This window comes from Danio rerio, chromosome 19, assembly GCF_052040795.2.
Source record: "Danio rerio strain M-AB ecotype USA chromosome 19, GRCz13ab, whole genome shotgun sequence".
In the NCBI taxonomy this organism is placed as follows: domain Eukaryota; kingdom Metazoa; phylum Chordata; class Actinopteri; order Cypriniformes; family Danionidae; genus Danio; species Danio rerio.
The window spans coordinates 45,114,606-45,128,476 of NC_141039.2; the positions used below are offsets into that span (position 1 = coordinate 45,114,606).

General features: G+C 36.7%; 2 protein-coding genes and 1 long non-coding RNA gene across 4 annotated transcripts in view; 1 reads left to right on the forward strand and 2 right to left on the reverse strand.

Moving 5' to 3' along the window:
- LOC141379178 (uncharacterized) overlaps positions 1-1,581 on the forward strand; it is a 94,119-nt gene extending 92,538 nt beyond the window's left edge. The window contains exon 3 of the long non-coding RNA XR_015945457.1: positions 138-1,581. This is a non-coding gene — a long non-coding RNA (uncharacterized LOC141379178). The remainder of the gene's footprint in view (positions 1-137) is intronic.
- A 1,209-nt stretch (positions 1,582-2,790) lies between these two features.
- zgc:123103 lies at positions 2,791-6,440 on the reverse strand. Of its 2 annotated transcripts, none has more exon segments than NM_001037120.2 (6): positions 2,791-3,208; positions 3,297-3,492; positions 3,589-3,838; positions 5,737-5,993; positions 6,073-6,132; positions 6,295-6,440. In NM_001037120.2, coding segments are annotated over 6 exon segments (942 nt in total). In that variant the 5' UTR covers positions 6,341-6,440; the 3' UTR covers positions 2,791-3,075.
- A 1,685-nt stretch (positions 6,441-8,125) lies between these two features.
- si:dkey-267n13.1 lies at positions 8,126-12,581 on the reverse strand. Its single transcript, XM_088651540.1, is given in 7 exon segments — positions 8,126-8,377; positions 9,402-9,597; positions 9,694-9,939; positions 10,398-10,565; positions 10,644-10,736; positions 10,810-10,869; positions 12,502-12,581. Coding segments are annotated over 7 exon segments (879 nt in total). The 5' UTR covers positions 12,521-12,581; the 3' UTR covers positions 8,126-8,280.
- Between the last annotated feature and the right edge of the window lie 1,290 nt (positions 12,582-13,871).

A 13,871-nucleotide genomic window follows, 5' to 3' on the forward strand; every position in this document is an offset into this window, starting at 1 on the left:
TTTCCTATTTATGGTATATATTTTTCAGGCATTCACTTCAAATTAAAAGCTTTATAAAAAGTAAAAAGAGTGAAGACATCACAACTTTTTTTTATCCATTTACTATCACTGTTATCACTTTTTTATTTTTTTTTTAGGCGGAAGATCAGTATCTAAACCATCTGGACAAAACCTTCATCTGCTCTCTGTGTGTCAGTCTTGGGTTGACATTGTTGATTCAGATCAGTGGGTTCTGCTGGAGCCGTCAGTCTGTAGAGATGGAGGCTCAGAGTTCAAGATCAGCACTCTGGCGGATCAATTCCAGAGCAGCAGGACCAGACTGTGATGAGTCCGATGGAGATGTCACTCTCCACTACCGGGCAGTGGATGGAAATTTTTTCAACAGTGGTCGAGAGGCCGTCAAACTCCTCAGCTACACAGATGAAGGAATGCCTTTACAATCTGTAGAGCTTAGCCGTTATCATGCCTCTACATGCGCTGTCACATAAAATCACATTCAAGCTCACATTATTAGCATTTAACAGTGAATAAAGCCCATAAGTTATACATAAGGTGATCATTGTCATCGTTTACCCTGTTGTTCAGCTGTAAGAATTAGAAGCGGTTTCTAAAATAGAAATTTCAGGTTGGTCAGGGCTAAAACTCCCACCTGCTAATGTGGGGATGTCGTCAATCTTGCAACCTTTACTTAGTTAAACCACCGGGTGTCAAACTTGCATACTATGTAAAGGTGCTGGTCATATAATTAGAATATCTTCATAAAGTCGATCCGTTTCACTAATTCCATTCAAGAAGGGAGACTTGTATATCTGTGGCACTGCTCGCGTGTAATGAGAGCCCAGGGTGTTCTGACAGTGGCCTTCAGTTGGGTCTGGCATATTGCATCTTCCTTTTCGCACAGTTTGAAACATTTAGCAGAATGTTTATTTGATTAAAATAAAAATTAGAAATGTCTTGTTTATAATGCCTTCTCTGTTTTAGAACATTATACAATTTCCATCACAGACTTTGAGATGTTTGGTGCAGGTCACATTTCAAATAATCAGGTAAAACCATATCACTGTCTCACATAAGTAAACGTAAACATTCCAACTAGTCATCTTGCGCTTTGTGAATGATTTTCTGCTACTTAACTGGTTGAGCTTAAGTGCATCAAATAAGAGGTGATTTTAAAGGGGGTGGGACATGTAATCCTAGAGAGTACATGATTGGTCAAGATTTGATGATAAACCAGTATGAGTTGATGTGTAAAAAAGTCTTTAAACTATTTTGGTGTAAGTAACAAACTGCTAGTGTTGAATGTTTCTATTAGTTTTATAGATATAATTTGTCACTCTTTGGAGCACACTAGCTCAGGAGTTCCCAAACTTTTCAGCCCACGGCCACTAAAATAATGCCAATAGCTGTTTCCATCCACCTATTTTTATGCGCATTTTGGATATGCACATAAACCTGTTGATGGAAACGCCATGATGCGCATAAATTTTTGAAAATACGCATAAACATATGCGCATAATGGAGTAGGATAAACTTTTTACTCTATAAAAAATTTGCATAAACCATGATGGAAACACTTTTACCTTAAAGTCTTAAAGTCAAAAATTTAAAAATCTAAATTAAATTAAAGACGTGAATGTGCTGTTCTAGGTCTAAAATTTTTTATGATTTTAGCTGGCGGAGCGCACAAAATTTTTCGCGCGGCGCAGCGTTTTTATTTGAGTTGATTATGAATCAATTTTGTCAAACTGGTATGACTGCATACACCTTTATGATCTAAAACTAGATCAACAATAATTCTTATAATAATACGATAGCATCACGCAGTTTGTCGGCTGAACATCCCTGATGCGAGTCTCCCGTTTCACCACATTCCAAAGGCGCTCTAATGGATTGAGAACTGGTGACTTTGGAGGCCATTTGAGTACAGTGAACTCATTGTCATGTTCAAGAAACCAGTCTGAGATGATTCACGCTTTATGACATGGTGCATTATCCTGCTGGAAGTAGCCATCAGAAGATGGGTACACTGTGGTGCCAAGACAATATCCCCCACACCATTACACCACCAGCAGCAGCCTAAAGCGCTGATACAAGGCAGGATGGATCCATGCTTTCATGTTGTTGACACCAAATTCTGACCCTACCGTCTGAATGTTGCAGCAGAAATCAAGACTCCTCAGACCATTCAATGTTTTTCCCAGTCTTCTACTGTCCAGTTTTGCTAAGCCTGTGTGAATTGTAGCCTCAGTTTCCTGTTCTTAGCTGACAAGAGTGGCACCCGGTGTGATCGTCTGCTGTAGCTCATCCGCCTCAAGGCTGGATGTGTTTTGCGTTCAGTGATATATATATATATATATATATATATATATATATATATATATATATATATATGTGTGTGTGTGTGTGTGTATATATAATTTACTTTAAAAAAAAAAAAAACATTAAACCTGACCCCAAACTTTTGACCGGTAGTGTATAATCTTTAATCACATATCATGAAGACAACCATGTGGGATGTGTTTAGAGTTTGTGTGTTTTTTGGCAATGATTTCTGCTGAGTCACTATGCCCTATGAACAGAACTGGAGTAAGGACTGATTAAAGGCCAATCCATGAAACATGAGGAAAGTCAAAGAATAAAAAGTAAAAGTAATGCCACCAAAAAAAGAAATGTTGACTGCAAAAATTACAGATAATGGCAATTAAAACAGGTTTAATTTCTCACCAGTGAAATGTAGGGAAATGAGGTTTAGGAAATTATTCTTGAAACATTAAATGACACAAAAAAATGTAAGGTGACAAAAATGAGCAAAAACTGTGTTTGTTTTATTGGGGGAAAAACATGTGGTTTTCATTTATAGTTTAATCAGAATTTATATACATTTGGGTTTGAAAATTATATTTGTTTGCCAAATAAGCTTGAAGATACAGAATCAATTTAATCAAGTTATATGGTTAGAAAATATTAAATTACCGCAATTCTCATCTGATAACTGTTTAGGTCTGTTGAGTGAGACATTTATTAAACTGTAAATAATTGTTTGCCACTATTTTGTCAGGTGGACTATTCTGTGGACTATTTTGCATCCTCCTTCTTTTTTGGAAGTAAACCTCCTGTCATCCTGGCCAACTCTTCCTTTGTCTTGTCTGCGAAGTGATTGATACCAACACTGTATGTAAGACCAGCTCTGTTGTTGGAGTGCACAAACCTGAAGAGGAAGGAAAAAACATAATAAAATCAAACAAGTTCAGATATTTCTATTTTTCTTCAATGTGATGCTAGCTGTTATTCATCACCTGAAAGTATGCAGAAAGAGGTTCTCTCGTTCCTCGTGCTCCTTCTCACTTTCATACTGACGATTAAACTTCTCCTTAAAGGGGCCAAACATCCGGTGGGCGTGGCTAACAGGGTGGGTGTTGACATAGTCTTGAAAGGGATTGGCTAATATTTGTCGCTCCTCAGGAGGATCAGGAAACTCTTCACAGGTAAATCCTAAACACACAACACCTCAGTCAACATCTATTAGGATGATCTGTACACAGAGGCAGACAAAAGCATTTCTCTGAGTGTGTGTTTTCTCCATGTTACCTGCAGGTGGAGTGAAAACATCAGGCTCAGATTGTGTGCAGAAGTCACTGTACTCAATGCTGTATTTGTCATTGTGGGATCCCAGAAGAGAGTTGAAGCCCTCCATCTCAAAGCGGTGTGGTGTGGCTGGAGAATAAGCTGCCTCTCCACGTGTGACCCACAGACGGTATGTGTTCTTCTTATGGCCAGCCTCTGTGACTTTTTTCCAGACCTCACATTGAGCATCTTTGCAATCCTCCATTTTCTCAAACTGCAAAACAAACAAAGATTTTATACACATTTAATTTTTTTTGCATTGCAGATCATTCAGTTTATTCTTTATTTAAATTCGTCCTATTGTTTATAACATAAAACAGGTTCAGACAGCCTTTTGTTTTTTTGCTATTTCTGCACATATTTCGTTATATATATTTTTTATTTATTCTGAATAGTTTTGAGAGTTTAGGAGCTAAAAGTTGAACACAAAAAACTAACAACTTTCATTAAGTGTTTAGAATGCAAAATCAATTAGAAACAGTGTTGTGGAAAGTTACTTTTGAAAGTAATGCATTACATTATGTCCTCCACAAAAAAATAGCTAGTGCTACTTTGTTATTTGTTATGGTAAGTTATGCTATACCTTACATTTGAGTTACTTTTCTATTTGTTTTTCTGATCTGGCTGAGGCTCTTTCAGAACTTTCAGGGTTTTTTCTTCTTTTTTTAATTAGAGGATCTCTACAATTAACAACCCAATGTATAATCTGCACCAAGCGTTCTCAAACTCTGTCCTGGAGGTCCGATGTCCTAAAGATTTTAGCTCCGACTTGCTTTAACACACCTGCAAGGATGTTTCTAGAAAGCCTAGTAAGAGCTTGATTAGTTAGTCCTGGTGTGTCTGACTTGGGTTAGAGCAAAAATCTGCAGGACACCGGACCTCCAGGACTGAGATGAAGAACCCCTGACCTACATCTTCATTTACCTTTCAAGAGTTCACACTTAGCTGGGGATTTAACATAAGCTTGTTTGGCATGCTAACCCGGTAGAGAGCCCTGAGCTCAAGGGATCCTCAAGCTCAGGGCTCCCTCCCATTCATAAAGCAACAGGGGAGCTTGATCTTAGGTTGATCTCAAACTCCCTGGCTGCGGTAGCCAAGGAAACACTTGAGGAGGAAGGGAGTTAGACGAGTGCCTGAATTGCTTAATCCAGGGGTGTCCAATCTCGGTCCTGGAGGGCTGGCGTCCTGCAGATTTTAGCTCTAACTTTCTTCAACACACCTGCATGGATGTTTCTAGTACGCTGAGTAAGAGCTTGATTAGCTAGCCCAGGTGTGTCTAATTGGGGTTGGAACTAAACTTTGCAGGACACCGGCCCTCCAGGACCGAGTCTGGACATCCCTGGCTTAATCTGAAACCGGAGGACATGGGGGAAACCCACGAGGACTAGGGGAGAATATACAAACTCTGCACAGAAACACCCAACAGCCTGGCGAGGACCAGGGCTGGCAGTGTTCTTGCTGTAGGGCAACAGTGCTAATCACTGGGCCGCCGTGCCGCCCAATCTATGAAAAGGAGAAGGCAGAGGAAAAGGGGAGTTTCTTCCATACGAAGATAAATGTGGACTGAAAACTGTGGTTATTTATTGTAAATGGGGAATCATATGATTGGGGGATCATGATTAGTTAATGTCAAATCTCCAAAGGTTTATGTTTTTTAGTTACTATTGATGTTTTGCTTTTATATTTTACTTTAGGCTATTATTTGAGCATGAACATATCTAGATATAGTAATAAACATACAGTTTGTATGAAAACTACATTTTTCTTCATCTATCCTGCAAACTTATATTAGCGGTAACATCACTAAATGTGGGGAGGGGGCTTATAATAGGTTCCAGGGGTCAAGGGGGGTCTCAGGCAAAAAAAAAGTTGGGAACCATTGCATAAAAATGACATAAAAATATTACGTTACAAATTGTTTTGTAGATAAATCATCTAAACACTTACAAAAATATCCATTAATGTTAATGAAATTCATATTAAAACTGAAAAAATATATATGTAATTTTACACAATTAAATAAAATGATTAAATAATTTGGTGTGGGCCTACATATTGAATAGCATTGTAAATAAATACTTCATAATGAAAATAAATTAAAGTACTACACACTTCAAAGCTCTGCGCATCAGGGATTGCTTGCTGTGGCTCTATTGGATCATCTTTAGTTCCTTTAAGCTGGAAACACTTAATATCACTGGGAGGAATGACTGGTGTGATCTTGTAAATGGCACCAAAATCCAAATCATTTCCAATCTGAAAGGTGCGCACTGTGCTATTACGATAGTCAATGCGACTTCTGTTCCCATCAAGATCGTACCAAGCTTCAAACGGCTCCTCTATCTTAGAATGAGGCAAAGACAGCACACCTGTATAAAAGAGATACACGTAAAACACTGAAAAAGAAGTGCACTGTACTGGGATGAACTATATAAGGCAGAAATATACCTTTGACATGATACATCTTTCCAAAATCAGGAAATGTTCTGCCAAGAACTGGTGTGGCATCTAGAAAACAGAAAGAGTTCACACTCATTTAATCACCACTGCTTTAACTAAGACAAAAACATATGATTGCATACTTGCATTACATTTAGCATGCCTCAGCTACTAAATCACTAGATTAACAGTCTTAAAATTGTGTTTTATTTGACATAGACAACACTTTACCTGCAGCACACACCAGAACCACAAACCCAGCTAGAAAAATCCACATTGTGTAGTCTACAGCAACCAGACACATCCACTGAAGATAGACAGAAGCTTGTATTCGCATTGACTTTATATAACACCAGGGTCCAGTGTGGCGTAAAGGGGCAGATCAATATTTATTGAACCATGATATATTATCATTGTTTACTTTTTGTATCCTTGACATGATTCACAAAGAAAACAAATCAGTCTCCTAAATAATTTATTGCTTAATAAATAAACACTGCATGAATATGTGTAACACCATACAGTGTATTCTTAAGAAACCCTTCAGACATATGCTGGCAGTGGATAGAAGTTGTTGTCTGTGTGGAAGAAAATCCTGAAAGTAGTTTAAGTAAGAATTTCATAGAAACGTGAAGAAGAGATTGAGTTAGTGTGATATAAGGGTCCAATGTGGAGGTGGTCAAATATTTATTGAACTGGTACAAGGTCCATGTTTGATCCTCTTAGTTGAGAATACATCTATTTTTCTCTACTTGCAAAATGCCCCTGAGCAAAATCACTGGGGAAAAAGGCCAGTTGAAGTTAAATCCAGAATTAAGCCAAACTCACACTGTGCAATATTTAATAGTCCTTTACTATTGCAGCTTGTCAGACTGTACAAACATGACATAAAGTGGCTACATATATTAGTTGGCTGAAGCAATTGTTTAAATGATTTAAATATTAATTTAAAAACTGAACAGCTTGACTTTGTGAAGTTTTGGTACATGAAACGCCTGCAGAAAACAGCTGACAGGCTGAATAAAATTATTAATTATGCCAATTCATTCTCTGCCAGTAGGTGGCACATCCACACATGCAATCATGTGGAAATATTTATATACACAACTAACTGTATATATGTTTGAAAATTGTATTTTGTATGTTTGCTAGAGTGTTATTTGGGTGTTAATGCACGCATCAAGTTTATATTCATGTGCTAGAGTTTATAGGCACAGGGGTGTAAAGTAACAAGTTACAGGTTTGCCAGGTCAGCTGGTTCACTGACCCACCCTGACCCCCAGCTCTCCCAAGAAGAGGTTTCTTCACATTCTTTCCATGTGCCACACTGACATACTCAACACATGAGCCGGAAGGTCCAGTCCATAGACATTCATTTTATAGCTTAGTCGATTAATATTCTTTCAAAGCTTGAACCTTATCATCATTTTAAAGTTCAACGTTGACATATCTGCATATAAGAGAGACATTCAAATATGTGCTATGCTGTTTATCCTTTAAAATGCAAACCTCTGTAGCTATCATTTACTAACCTTGCTGTAATTCATTTTTGAAAAGTTTGACTTCAACCGTCCTAATGCTTAATCTTTCTGTTATTAACAATATATCAAGAAAAATAACTGAAATTAACCTTTTGTAAGTTGTTTATATCATAGTATAGTATATTTGTATGGTGTATGGAGTATGAAAGAGCAAGTGTTTGAGTGTAAAAGAAGCTTTGCACGCCTTCCTTTGTTCTGAGCTGCTTATTTTTTTATTTTCTCAAACACAATAAACATAGTAAATGTATTTACACACACACACACACACACACACACACACACACACAAACACTATAGTCTGCTGTTTTGCTCCATAGACATCCATATGAAAGCCAGAAATGTTTTTGCACAGGCCTATCTAAAGGGTTAATGTTGTCAACTGATGATTAACAGTATAAATGACAAAAGAGGGAAAAACCACCAGTAAACAAGAATGCATGATTATATGCTGTCATGGCTTTGCAATAGAATGGAAACCAACAGGGCACAAACAGCCACCAACATAAAAAATGGGCAGTCAGTTTGAACAGTACACAATTTATCACTTTATTTTTATCACAACATAATACATAAGTCACTTTTTTCACGTAATAGTGATATTATATATATATATATAATTTACCTATAAAACATTTACCTAGTTTTTCAGTCAGTTTAGATAACCAACAATGACATTTTAACAGTACTTTCTTGTTTCTGCCCTTGACCAATCGGCGCGGTCATTGATACCAACGGTGAATGACAAACCTTTTCTGTTAGTAGAGTTCACAAACCTGAGGAAGATATAAAATAAAAACAGCTTATTTAGAAATCACATTTTTCTATTTAAATCAGCTGAAAAAGACAGGTAATAGGACTGCACAAAATTGAAAAATTAACAATTTGTTAGTTCACAGGGAGGTGCTGCAAATTACATTTCACGTGCCAAGCATGCTTAAGTTGTCTATACAAATTTTTCCAATCAGATGAAGTCTTACTAGATTTATAGCTGCCTCCCAAATACTATTATTCTATTGCCTTGACCGGGCTCAAAGAGGAACCTAGTGAACCTCAAGGAAGAATATAACTGGAAATAAATGGTAATGCAGGAGTAGAGAAAAGAGAGAAAAATGCCAACAGTGAATCAGAATCTAAAATTCTTTTGGTTTTCAGTCTTTTGCAGTGTTTTAAAGTTTAAATATCTGCAGAGTTTTTTTGTTTTTGTTGCCTGTATTAGATTTAGTTAATTCTGGAAAAAAGAAATCTCACTTTATTTGCTTAGTTCCTAGAAAAAAATATCAGTTGATTTCAGTTTGATCATTACATACATTATTAGCTATAAAACGGAGCATCTCTCAAGGGAAATACTGAATCACAAGACATTTCATTATTAAAGTACTCCACAACAATATTTCATATTTTACATGCATCACAGGGTCCTATCAGGTAAGGCAATACTCACTATAAGATGCACCTGAATCACTGTTTAACACTGTGGCAATAAATTCTGCTTTGCTTTTAAGATATTTGCTTTGTTGAATCATTTATAGAAACTAAACGTATAATTGAGGTTCATCTATAACAGGGGTTGCCTGCCAATCTCGGTTCTGGAGGGCCGGTGTCCCTGCAGGGTTTAGCTCCAACTTCCTCAACTCACCTGCTTGGATGTTTCAAGTATACCTAGTAAGACCTTGATTAGCTTGCTCAGGTGTGTTTGATTAGGGTTGGAGCTAAAATCTGCAAGACACCGCCCCTCCAGGAACAAGTTTGATGACCCCTGATCTACAAAATGCCATTACTAAATCTCTTTTTTCTCACCTAAAAGATTGTACAAAGTTGATTTCACGCTTCTCGTGCTCCTTCTCGCTTTTATACTGTCGATTAAACTTCTCCTTAAAGGGGCCAAACATCCGGTGGGCGTGGCTAACAGGGTTGGTGCTGACATAGTCTTGAATGGGATTGGCTAATATTTGATGCTCCTCAGGAGGATCGGGAAACTCTTCACAGGTAAATCCTAAACACACAACACCTCAGTCAACATCTATTAGGATGATCTGTACACAGAGGCAGACAAAAGAATTTCTCTGAGTGTGTGTTTTCTCCATGTTACCTGCAGGTGGAGTGAAAACATCAGGCTCAGATTGTGTGCAGAAGTCACTGTACTCAATGCTGTATTTGTCATTGTGGGAATCTAGAAGAGTGTTGAAGCCCTCCATCTCAAAGCGGTGTGGTGTGGCTGGAGCATCATTTCCCTCTGGACGTGTGACCCACAGACGGTATGTGTTCTTCTTATGGCCAGCCTCTGTGACGGTTTTCCACACCTCACACCGTGAACCTTTGTGATAATCCATCTTCTCTACTACAAAACAAACAAAGATTTGATGCTATCCCATTATGCACATTTTTATTATCACACAATCTCTCAAAACAAAATCACATTACTTTTTTAGTCTAGCCGTGTTTTTACCTTTGTTTGTTTATATTATTTGTTTGTTTTGCCGCATGCCTCGACCATTCGCCTGTTTTATCGACTACTCTTGTGGATTATCTTCATGCTACCGTCTGTCCCCGTTTGAACCTTTCCAGACTGAACATTCTAATAAATCTGCATTTGGATCCTGCCTTGTAGTCAACACCATCAACAACCATGGCTGATCAGTGGATTCGACAACATCACTGAAATAACGTTCATTATATGCGCAAATTTTTTTTATAATTGTAGAATAAATATTCTGTTGGGTTTCACAGAAGGATCATATACGTTTAAATGACATAAGAGTGAGCAAAAGTTGAGAATTTTTTTCATTTCTGGACATACCTCAAATCCCTGTACATCAGGCATTGCTGACTGTGGCCGTATCGGTTCCTCTTTGGTACCTTTAAGCTGGAAACACTTAATATCATTGGTAGGAAGGACTGGTCTGATTTGATAAATGGCCCCATAATCCAAGTCATTTCCAATCAGAAATGTGCACACTGTACCTTTATATAGAGAGCATCAATGAGGAAATCCTACATACATTCAGTACTGTGTAAGCTTTTGATGATCAACAAACTGACCATTATAGTAGTCGATTCGACTTCTGTTCCTCTCAAAGTCGTACCAAGCTTCAAAAGGTTCTTCTATCTCATAGGAAGGCAATGAAATCACACCTAAATAAAAGAGAGACACTTTAAAAACAAACACTCTATTGGGATGTTCTGTGTAATTAGGATTATATTATACCTTTGACATGATACATCTTTCCAAAATCAGGAACTGTCCTGTCATCATCTGGTTTGACTTCTGATGAAGAAAACAGAGAGAGATTATATTCATTTATTCAACTTTTCCTGAATTAAGAAAACACACATACTATTGCATACTTTATTTAAAGTTAAAATCTCTTGACAACTTGGTCACAGCTTAGTCACAAAGTTTAACGAATGTCATGGGGGCAGTACACTTTCAAAAGGTACACACCTAAAAGGGTCTGTATTGATATAAATTATTACCTAAAAGTACCAAAAATTAATTGAATTTAATAGGTACTTAATGTGTCTTTGAGGTATCAGAATAACCCCAATATGGTGTAACTTTTTAAATAGAACCGTCCCAGTGACAGCATCTTGAGCTCAGTAAAGTTGATTTTAGGTTTGATTTTTGCAGGGCATTTGCTTATAAAGCTTTAGGGATCATCTGTAAATTATATAGACAGAACCAATATGTGAATTAAGTAACGCAGCACATAATGATTTCTAGAAGCTTCCAATAAATGTCTAGAGGCCAGACCGACTTAATAATGGTAAGATATTGGCAACATCTCTCTCCATAAGTATACAATTAAAATATATACTTCAAATATTGAGTACCTAAATGTTATTTTGCAAAGGTTGTATTTCACTCTAAGAAGCTAGACTGACTTACTAGGCTACAGCTATCATTTCCCCAATATTTCCCTTCATATATGTACTGTAAACAAATAATTTTGAAAAATATTTTCCATAATTCACCTAAAAGTAATTTACTCTACAGGTTAAATCACATACCCAGAGACTTACTACAGATAAGATTTTTTTACCAAGATCTCCCTTCATATCTGTTCTGAGTCTAGTCTTATGTGCAACAACCAAGCTATTTTTTTTTTTTGACATATTGAGTACTGCAAAATTGTGTGTCCTAAGATAAGTTAGATTAGATAAGTGTTCTATGTGTAATGAACTGTTCTTGTACTGCTTGTATAACATATAGCTACTCTTGCGTAGCGCATCAGTCCAGTGTCTTTAAGCCTTCAACTAAATTTTTCATAATCTCACAATTTATTTTGTTCCATGATTATTATTTCTATTTTGTACCATCAGTTTGCACATCCACACACGTTTTAACAAGCAGTACAGAATTTACAGACGGTCCCCTACAGATCATGCGCCGACAGCTCGTCAGTAAACATGCAAGTACACAACGCGTGTGCTGTTTTAAATGGAGATTCTTGTAGATCCTTAACACATGTGTTAGTTATTAGTAAAACTAACTGTGTTGTACATATTTTTATAACTACAGAACTTGCGCGGATATCGAATAGCAAGCCAATATTCAACCTAAAACTAACTTTACCGAGCTCTGCTGGCTTACATTTATCTCTGATATGTCGTTCACTGTTTTGTTGTCAGACTGAACGGTAATTATTGCTAAATCTTGTGTATGCCAAAGTGTATAGAAGATACTTTAGTAAAGTGTATTTTTATAAAACGCAGCGTCCCGTGTCTTCACTGCGCCATTTATAGTTACACAAATCCCAGACTATCTGTCTAATACATGCTAATTTTCTTAGTATAACGTTAAAATAGCATCAAATGAGTTTCAGTACATACATATGCGTATAAAGGCTTGAATAATCAATGTTAATTACATGGATAAAAACATAAAAAAAACAGTTACTTGTCATCTTCTGCGCCATCCTCTGCAGTAATCAGAATTGAAGCGTCTTTCACTGTCAGAACTACCGCAACATCTATTATAGAGTAGGAAAGTGGACACGAAGTCCTATTTATAGCCTTCTGGGAGTCTGGAAACTGATAGATGACTTTGATTCCGGGTTGTGTGTGTCATGTTGGAAGTTATTTTACACTTTAATAGTTGCGTCATCTTATCTTGTATTGTTTATAAATGTTTCCCTATTTTTTTATAACTAGAGTAGTATTTTGTGGGGTGAAATGATTAAATGTACATGATGGATAGTGTTTTTAATCACTAGTTAATATTCATTACATTTGGGTTTGAGCAGAATTCAGCAAGTAAAAAGTTAATTTCACATTTTTAAAATTATTTTCATAGCTGATGTTTTCATTTTGTGCTTTGGAGGGTCATTTGCAGAAAACAATGATTATTTATGAACATAAAAATGAAATTAAATAGGATCAAGCAGATAATAGTAGGATTATAGTTTGGAAATTTCTGCCAGCAGGAGGAGAGAGAACCATTTAAGCTTGTGTAGCATGTATGCTGATGATTCAGCTTTTTTATTGGGTGCTGTGTGAGCAAATGTACTCTTTCATTATGTTATTGTCTGTTTTTGCCTCATTGACTACCATTATAACAACATTTTATATATAAAGCAATGCCAACTTATAACCCTGGATTCTCTATTGACAGTGGTTTTCCCCATTGGGAACAGGTCAAATGTTTCATTTTTACTGTTGATTATCAGCTACAGTGCACAAAAAGGCTTAGATTCAGTCTTTTATTTGGTGTATAGAGGGTGTGTGTGTGTGTGTGTGTGTGTGTGTGTGTTAACCTTGATATGTTTGAGAAAATCAAAATTAGCAGCTGAGCTCTCAGAACATGATGAATATAGTAAGTGTATTCATGCATGCACAATATAATCTGCTGTTCTACTCTATAGAACTCTGTATAAACGTTAGAAACTGTTTTGCACAGGCCTATCGTAAGGGTTAATGCTGACAACTTATGATCAACAGTAAAAAAATACACAATTTAGCTCTTCCCAACAGGGAAAACCACAATCAAGAATGCTCTCATAGCTTTGCAGTCAAAATGTCGTTATAATGGAAGTCAATATGACAAAAACAGCCCTGAACATAACAAAAGGATAGTCAGTTTGAACAATACACAAGGGTTAAACAGCATTTGATTCACAGATTTTTTTTTACTCTCTTAAATGCATATGTGTCTTTCTGTTTAGATAATCTCAAGTGAATGTCTGCTGTGAATAAACTCTTTCCTGCAAAGAGAAACTTGTGGTGTGTACTGTATGCTTGTAGTGGTATACGAGGATAAACAGGCTTTGT

Excerpts from the sequence above, each read along its gene's own strand:
- zgc:123103 (XM_088651402.1), bottom strand. The coding sequence starts at position 3,868 with ATGTGTATAAAATCTTTGTTTGTTTTGCAGTTTGAGAAAATGGAGGAT. Across the intron at positions 3,493-3,588 it reads TGTTTTCACTCCACCTGCAG|GATTTACCTGTGAAGAGTTT; the intron begins GTAACATGGAGA and ends TTGTGTGTTTAG. Across the intron at positions 3,209-3,296 it reads CTCTTTCTGCATACTTTCAG|GTTTGTGCACTCCAACAACA; the intron begins GTGATGAATAAC and ends CTTCCTCTTCAG.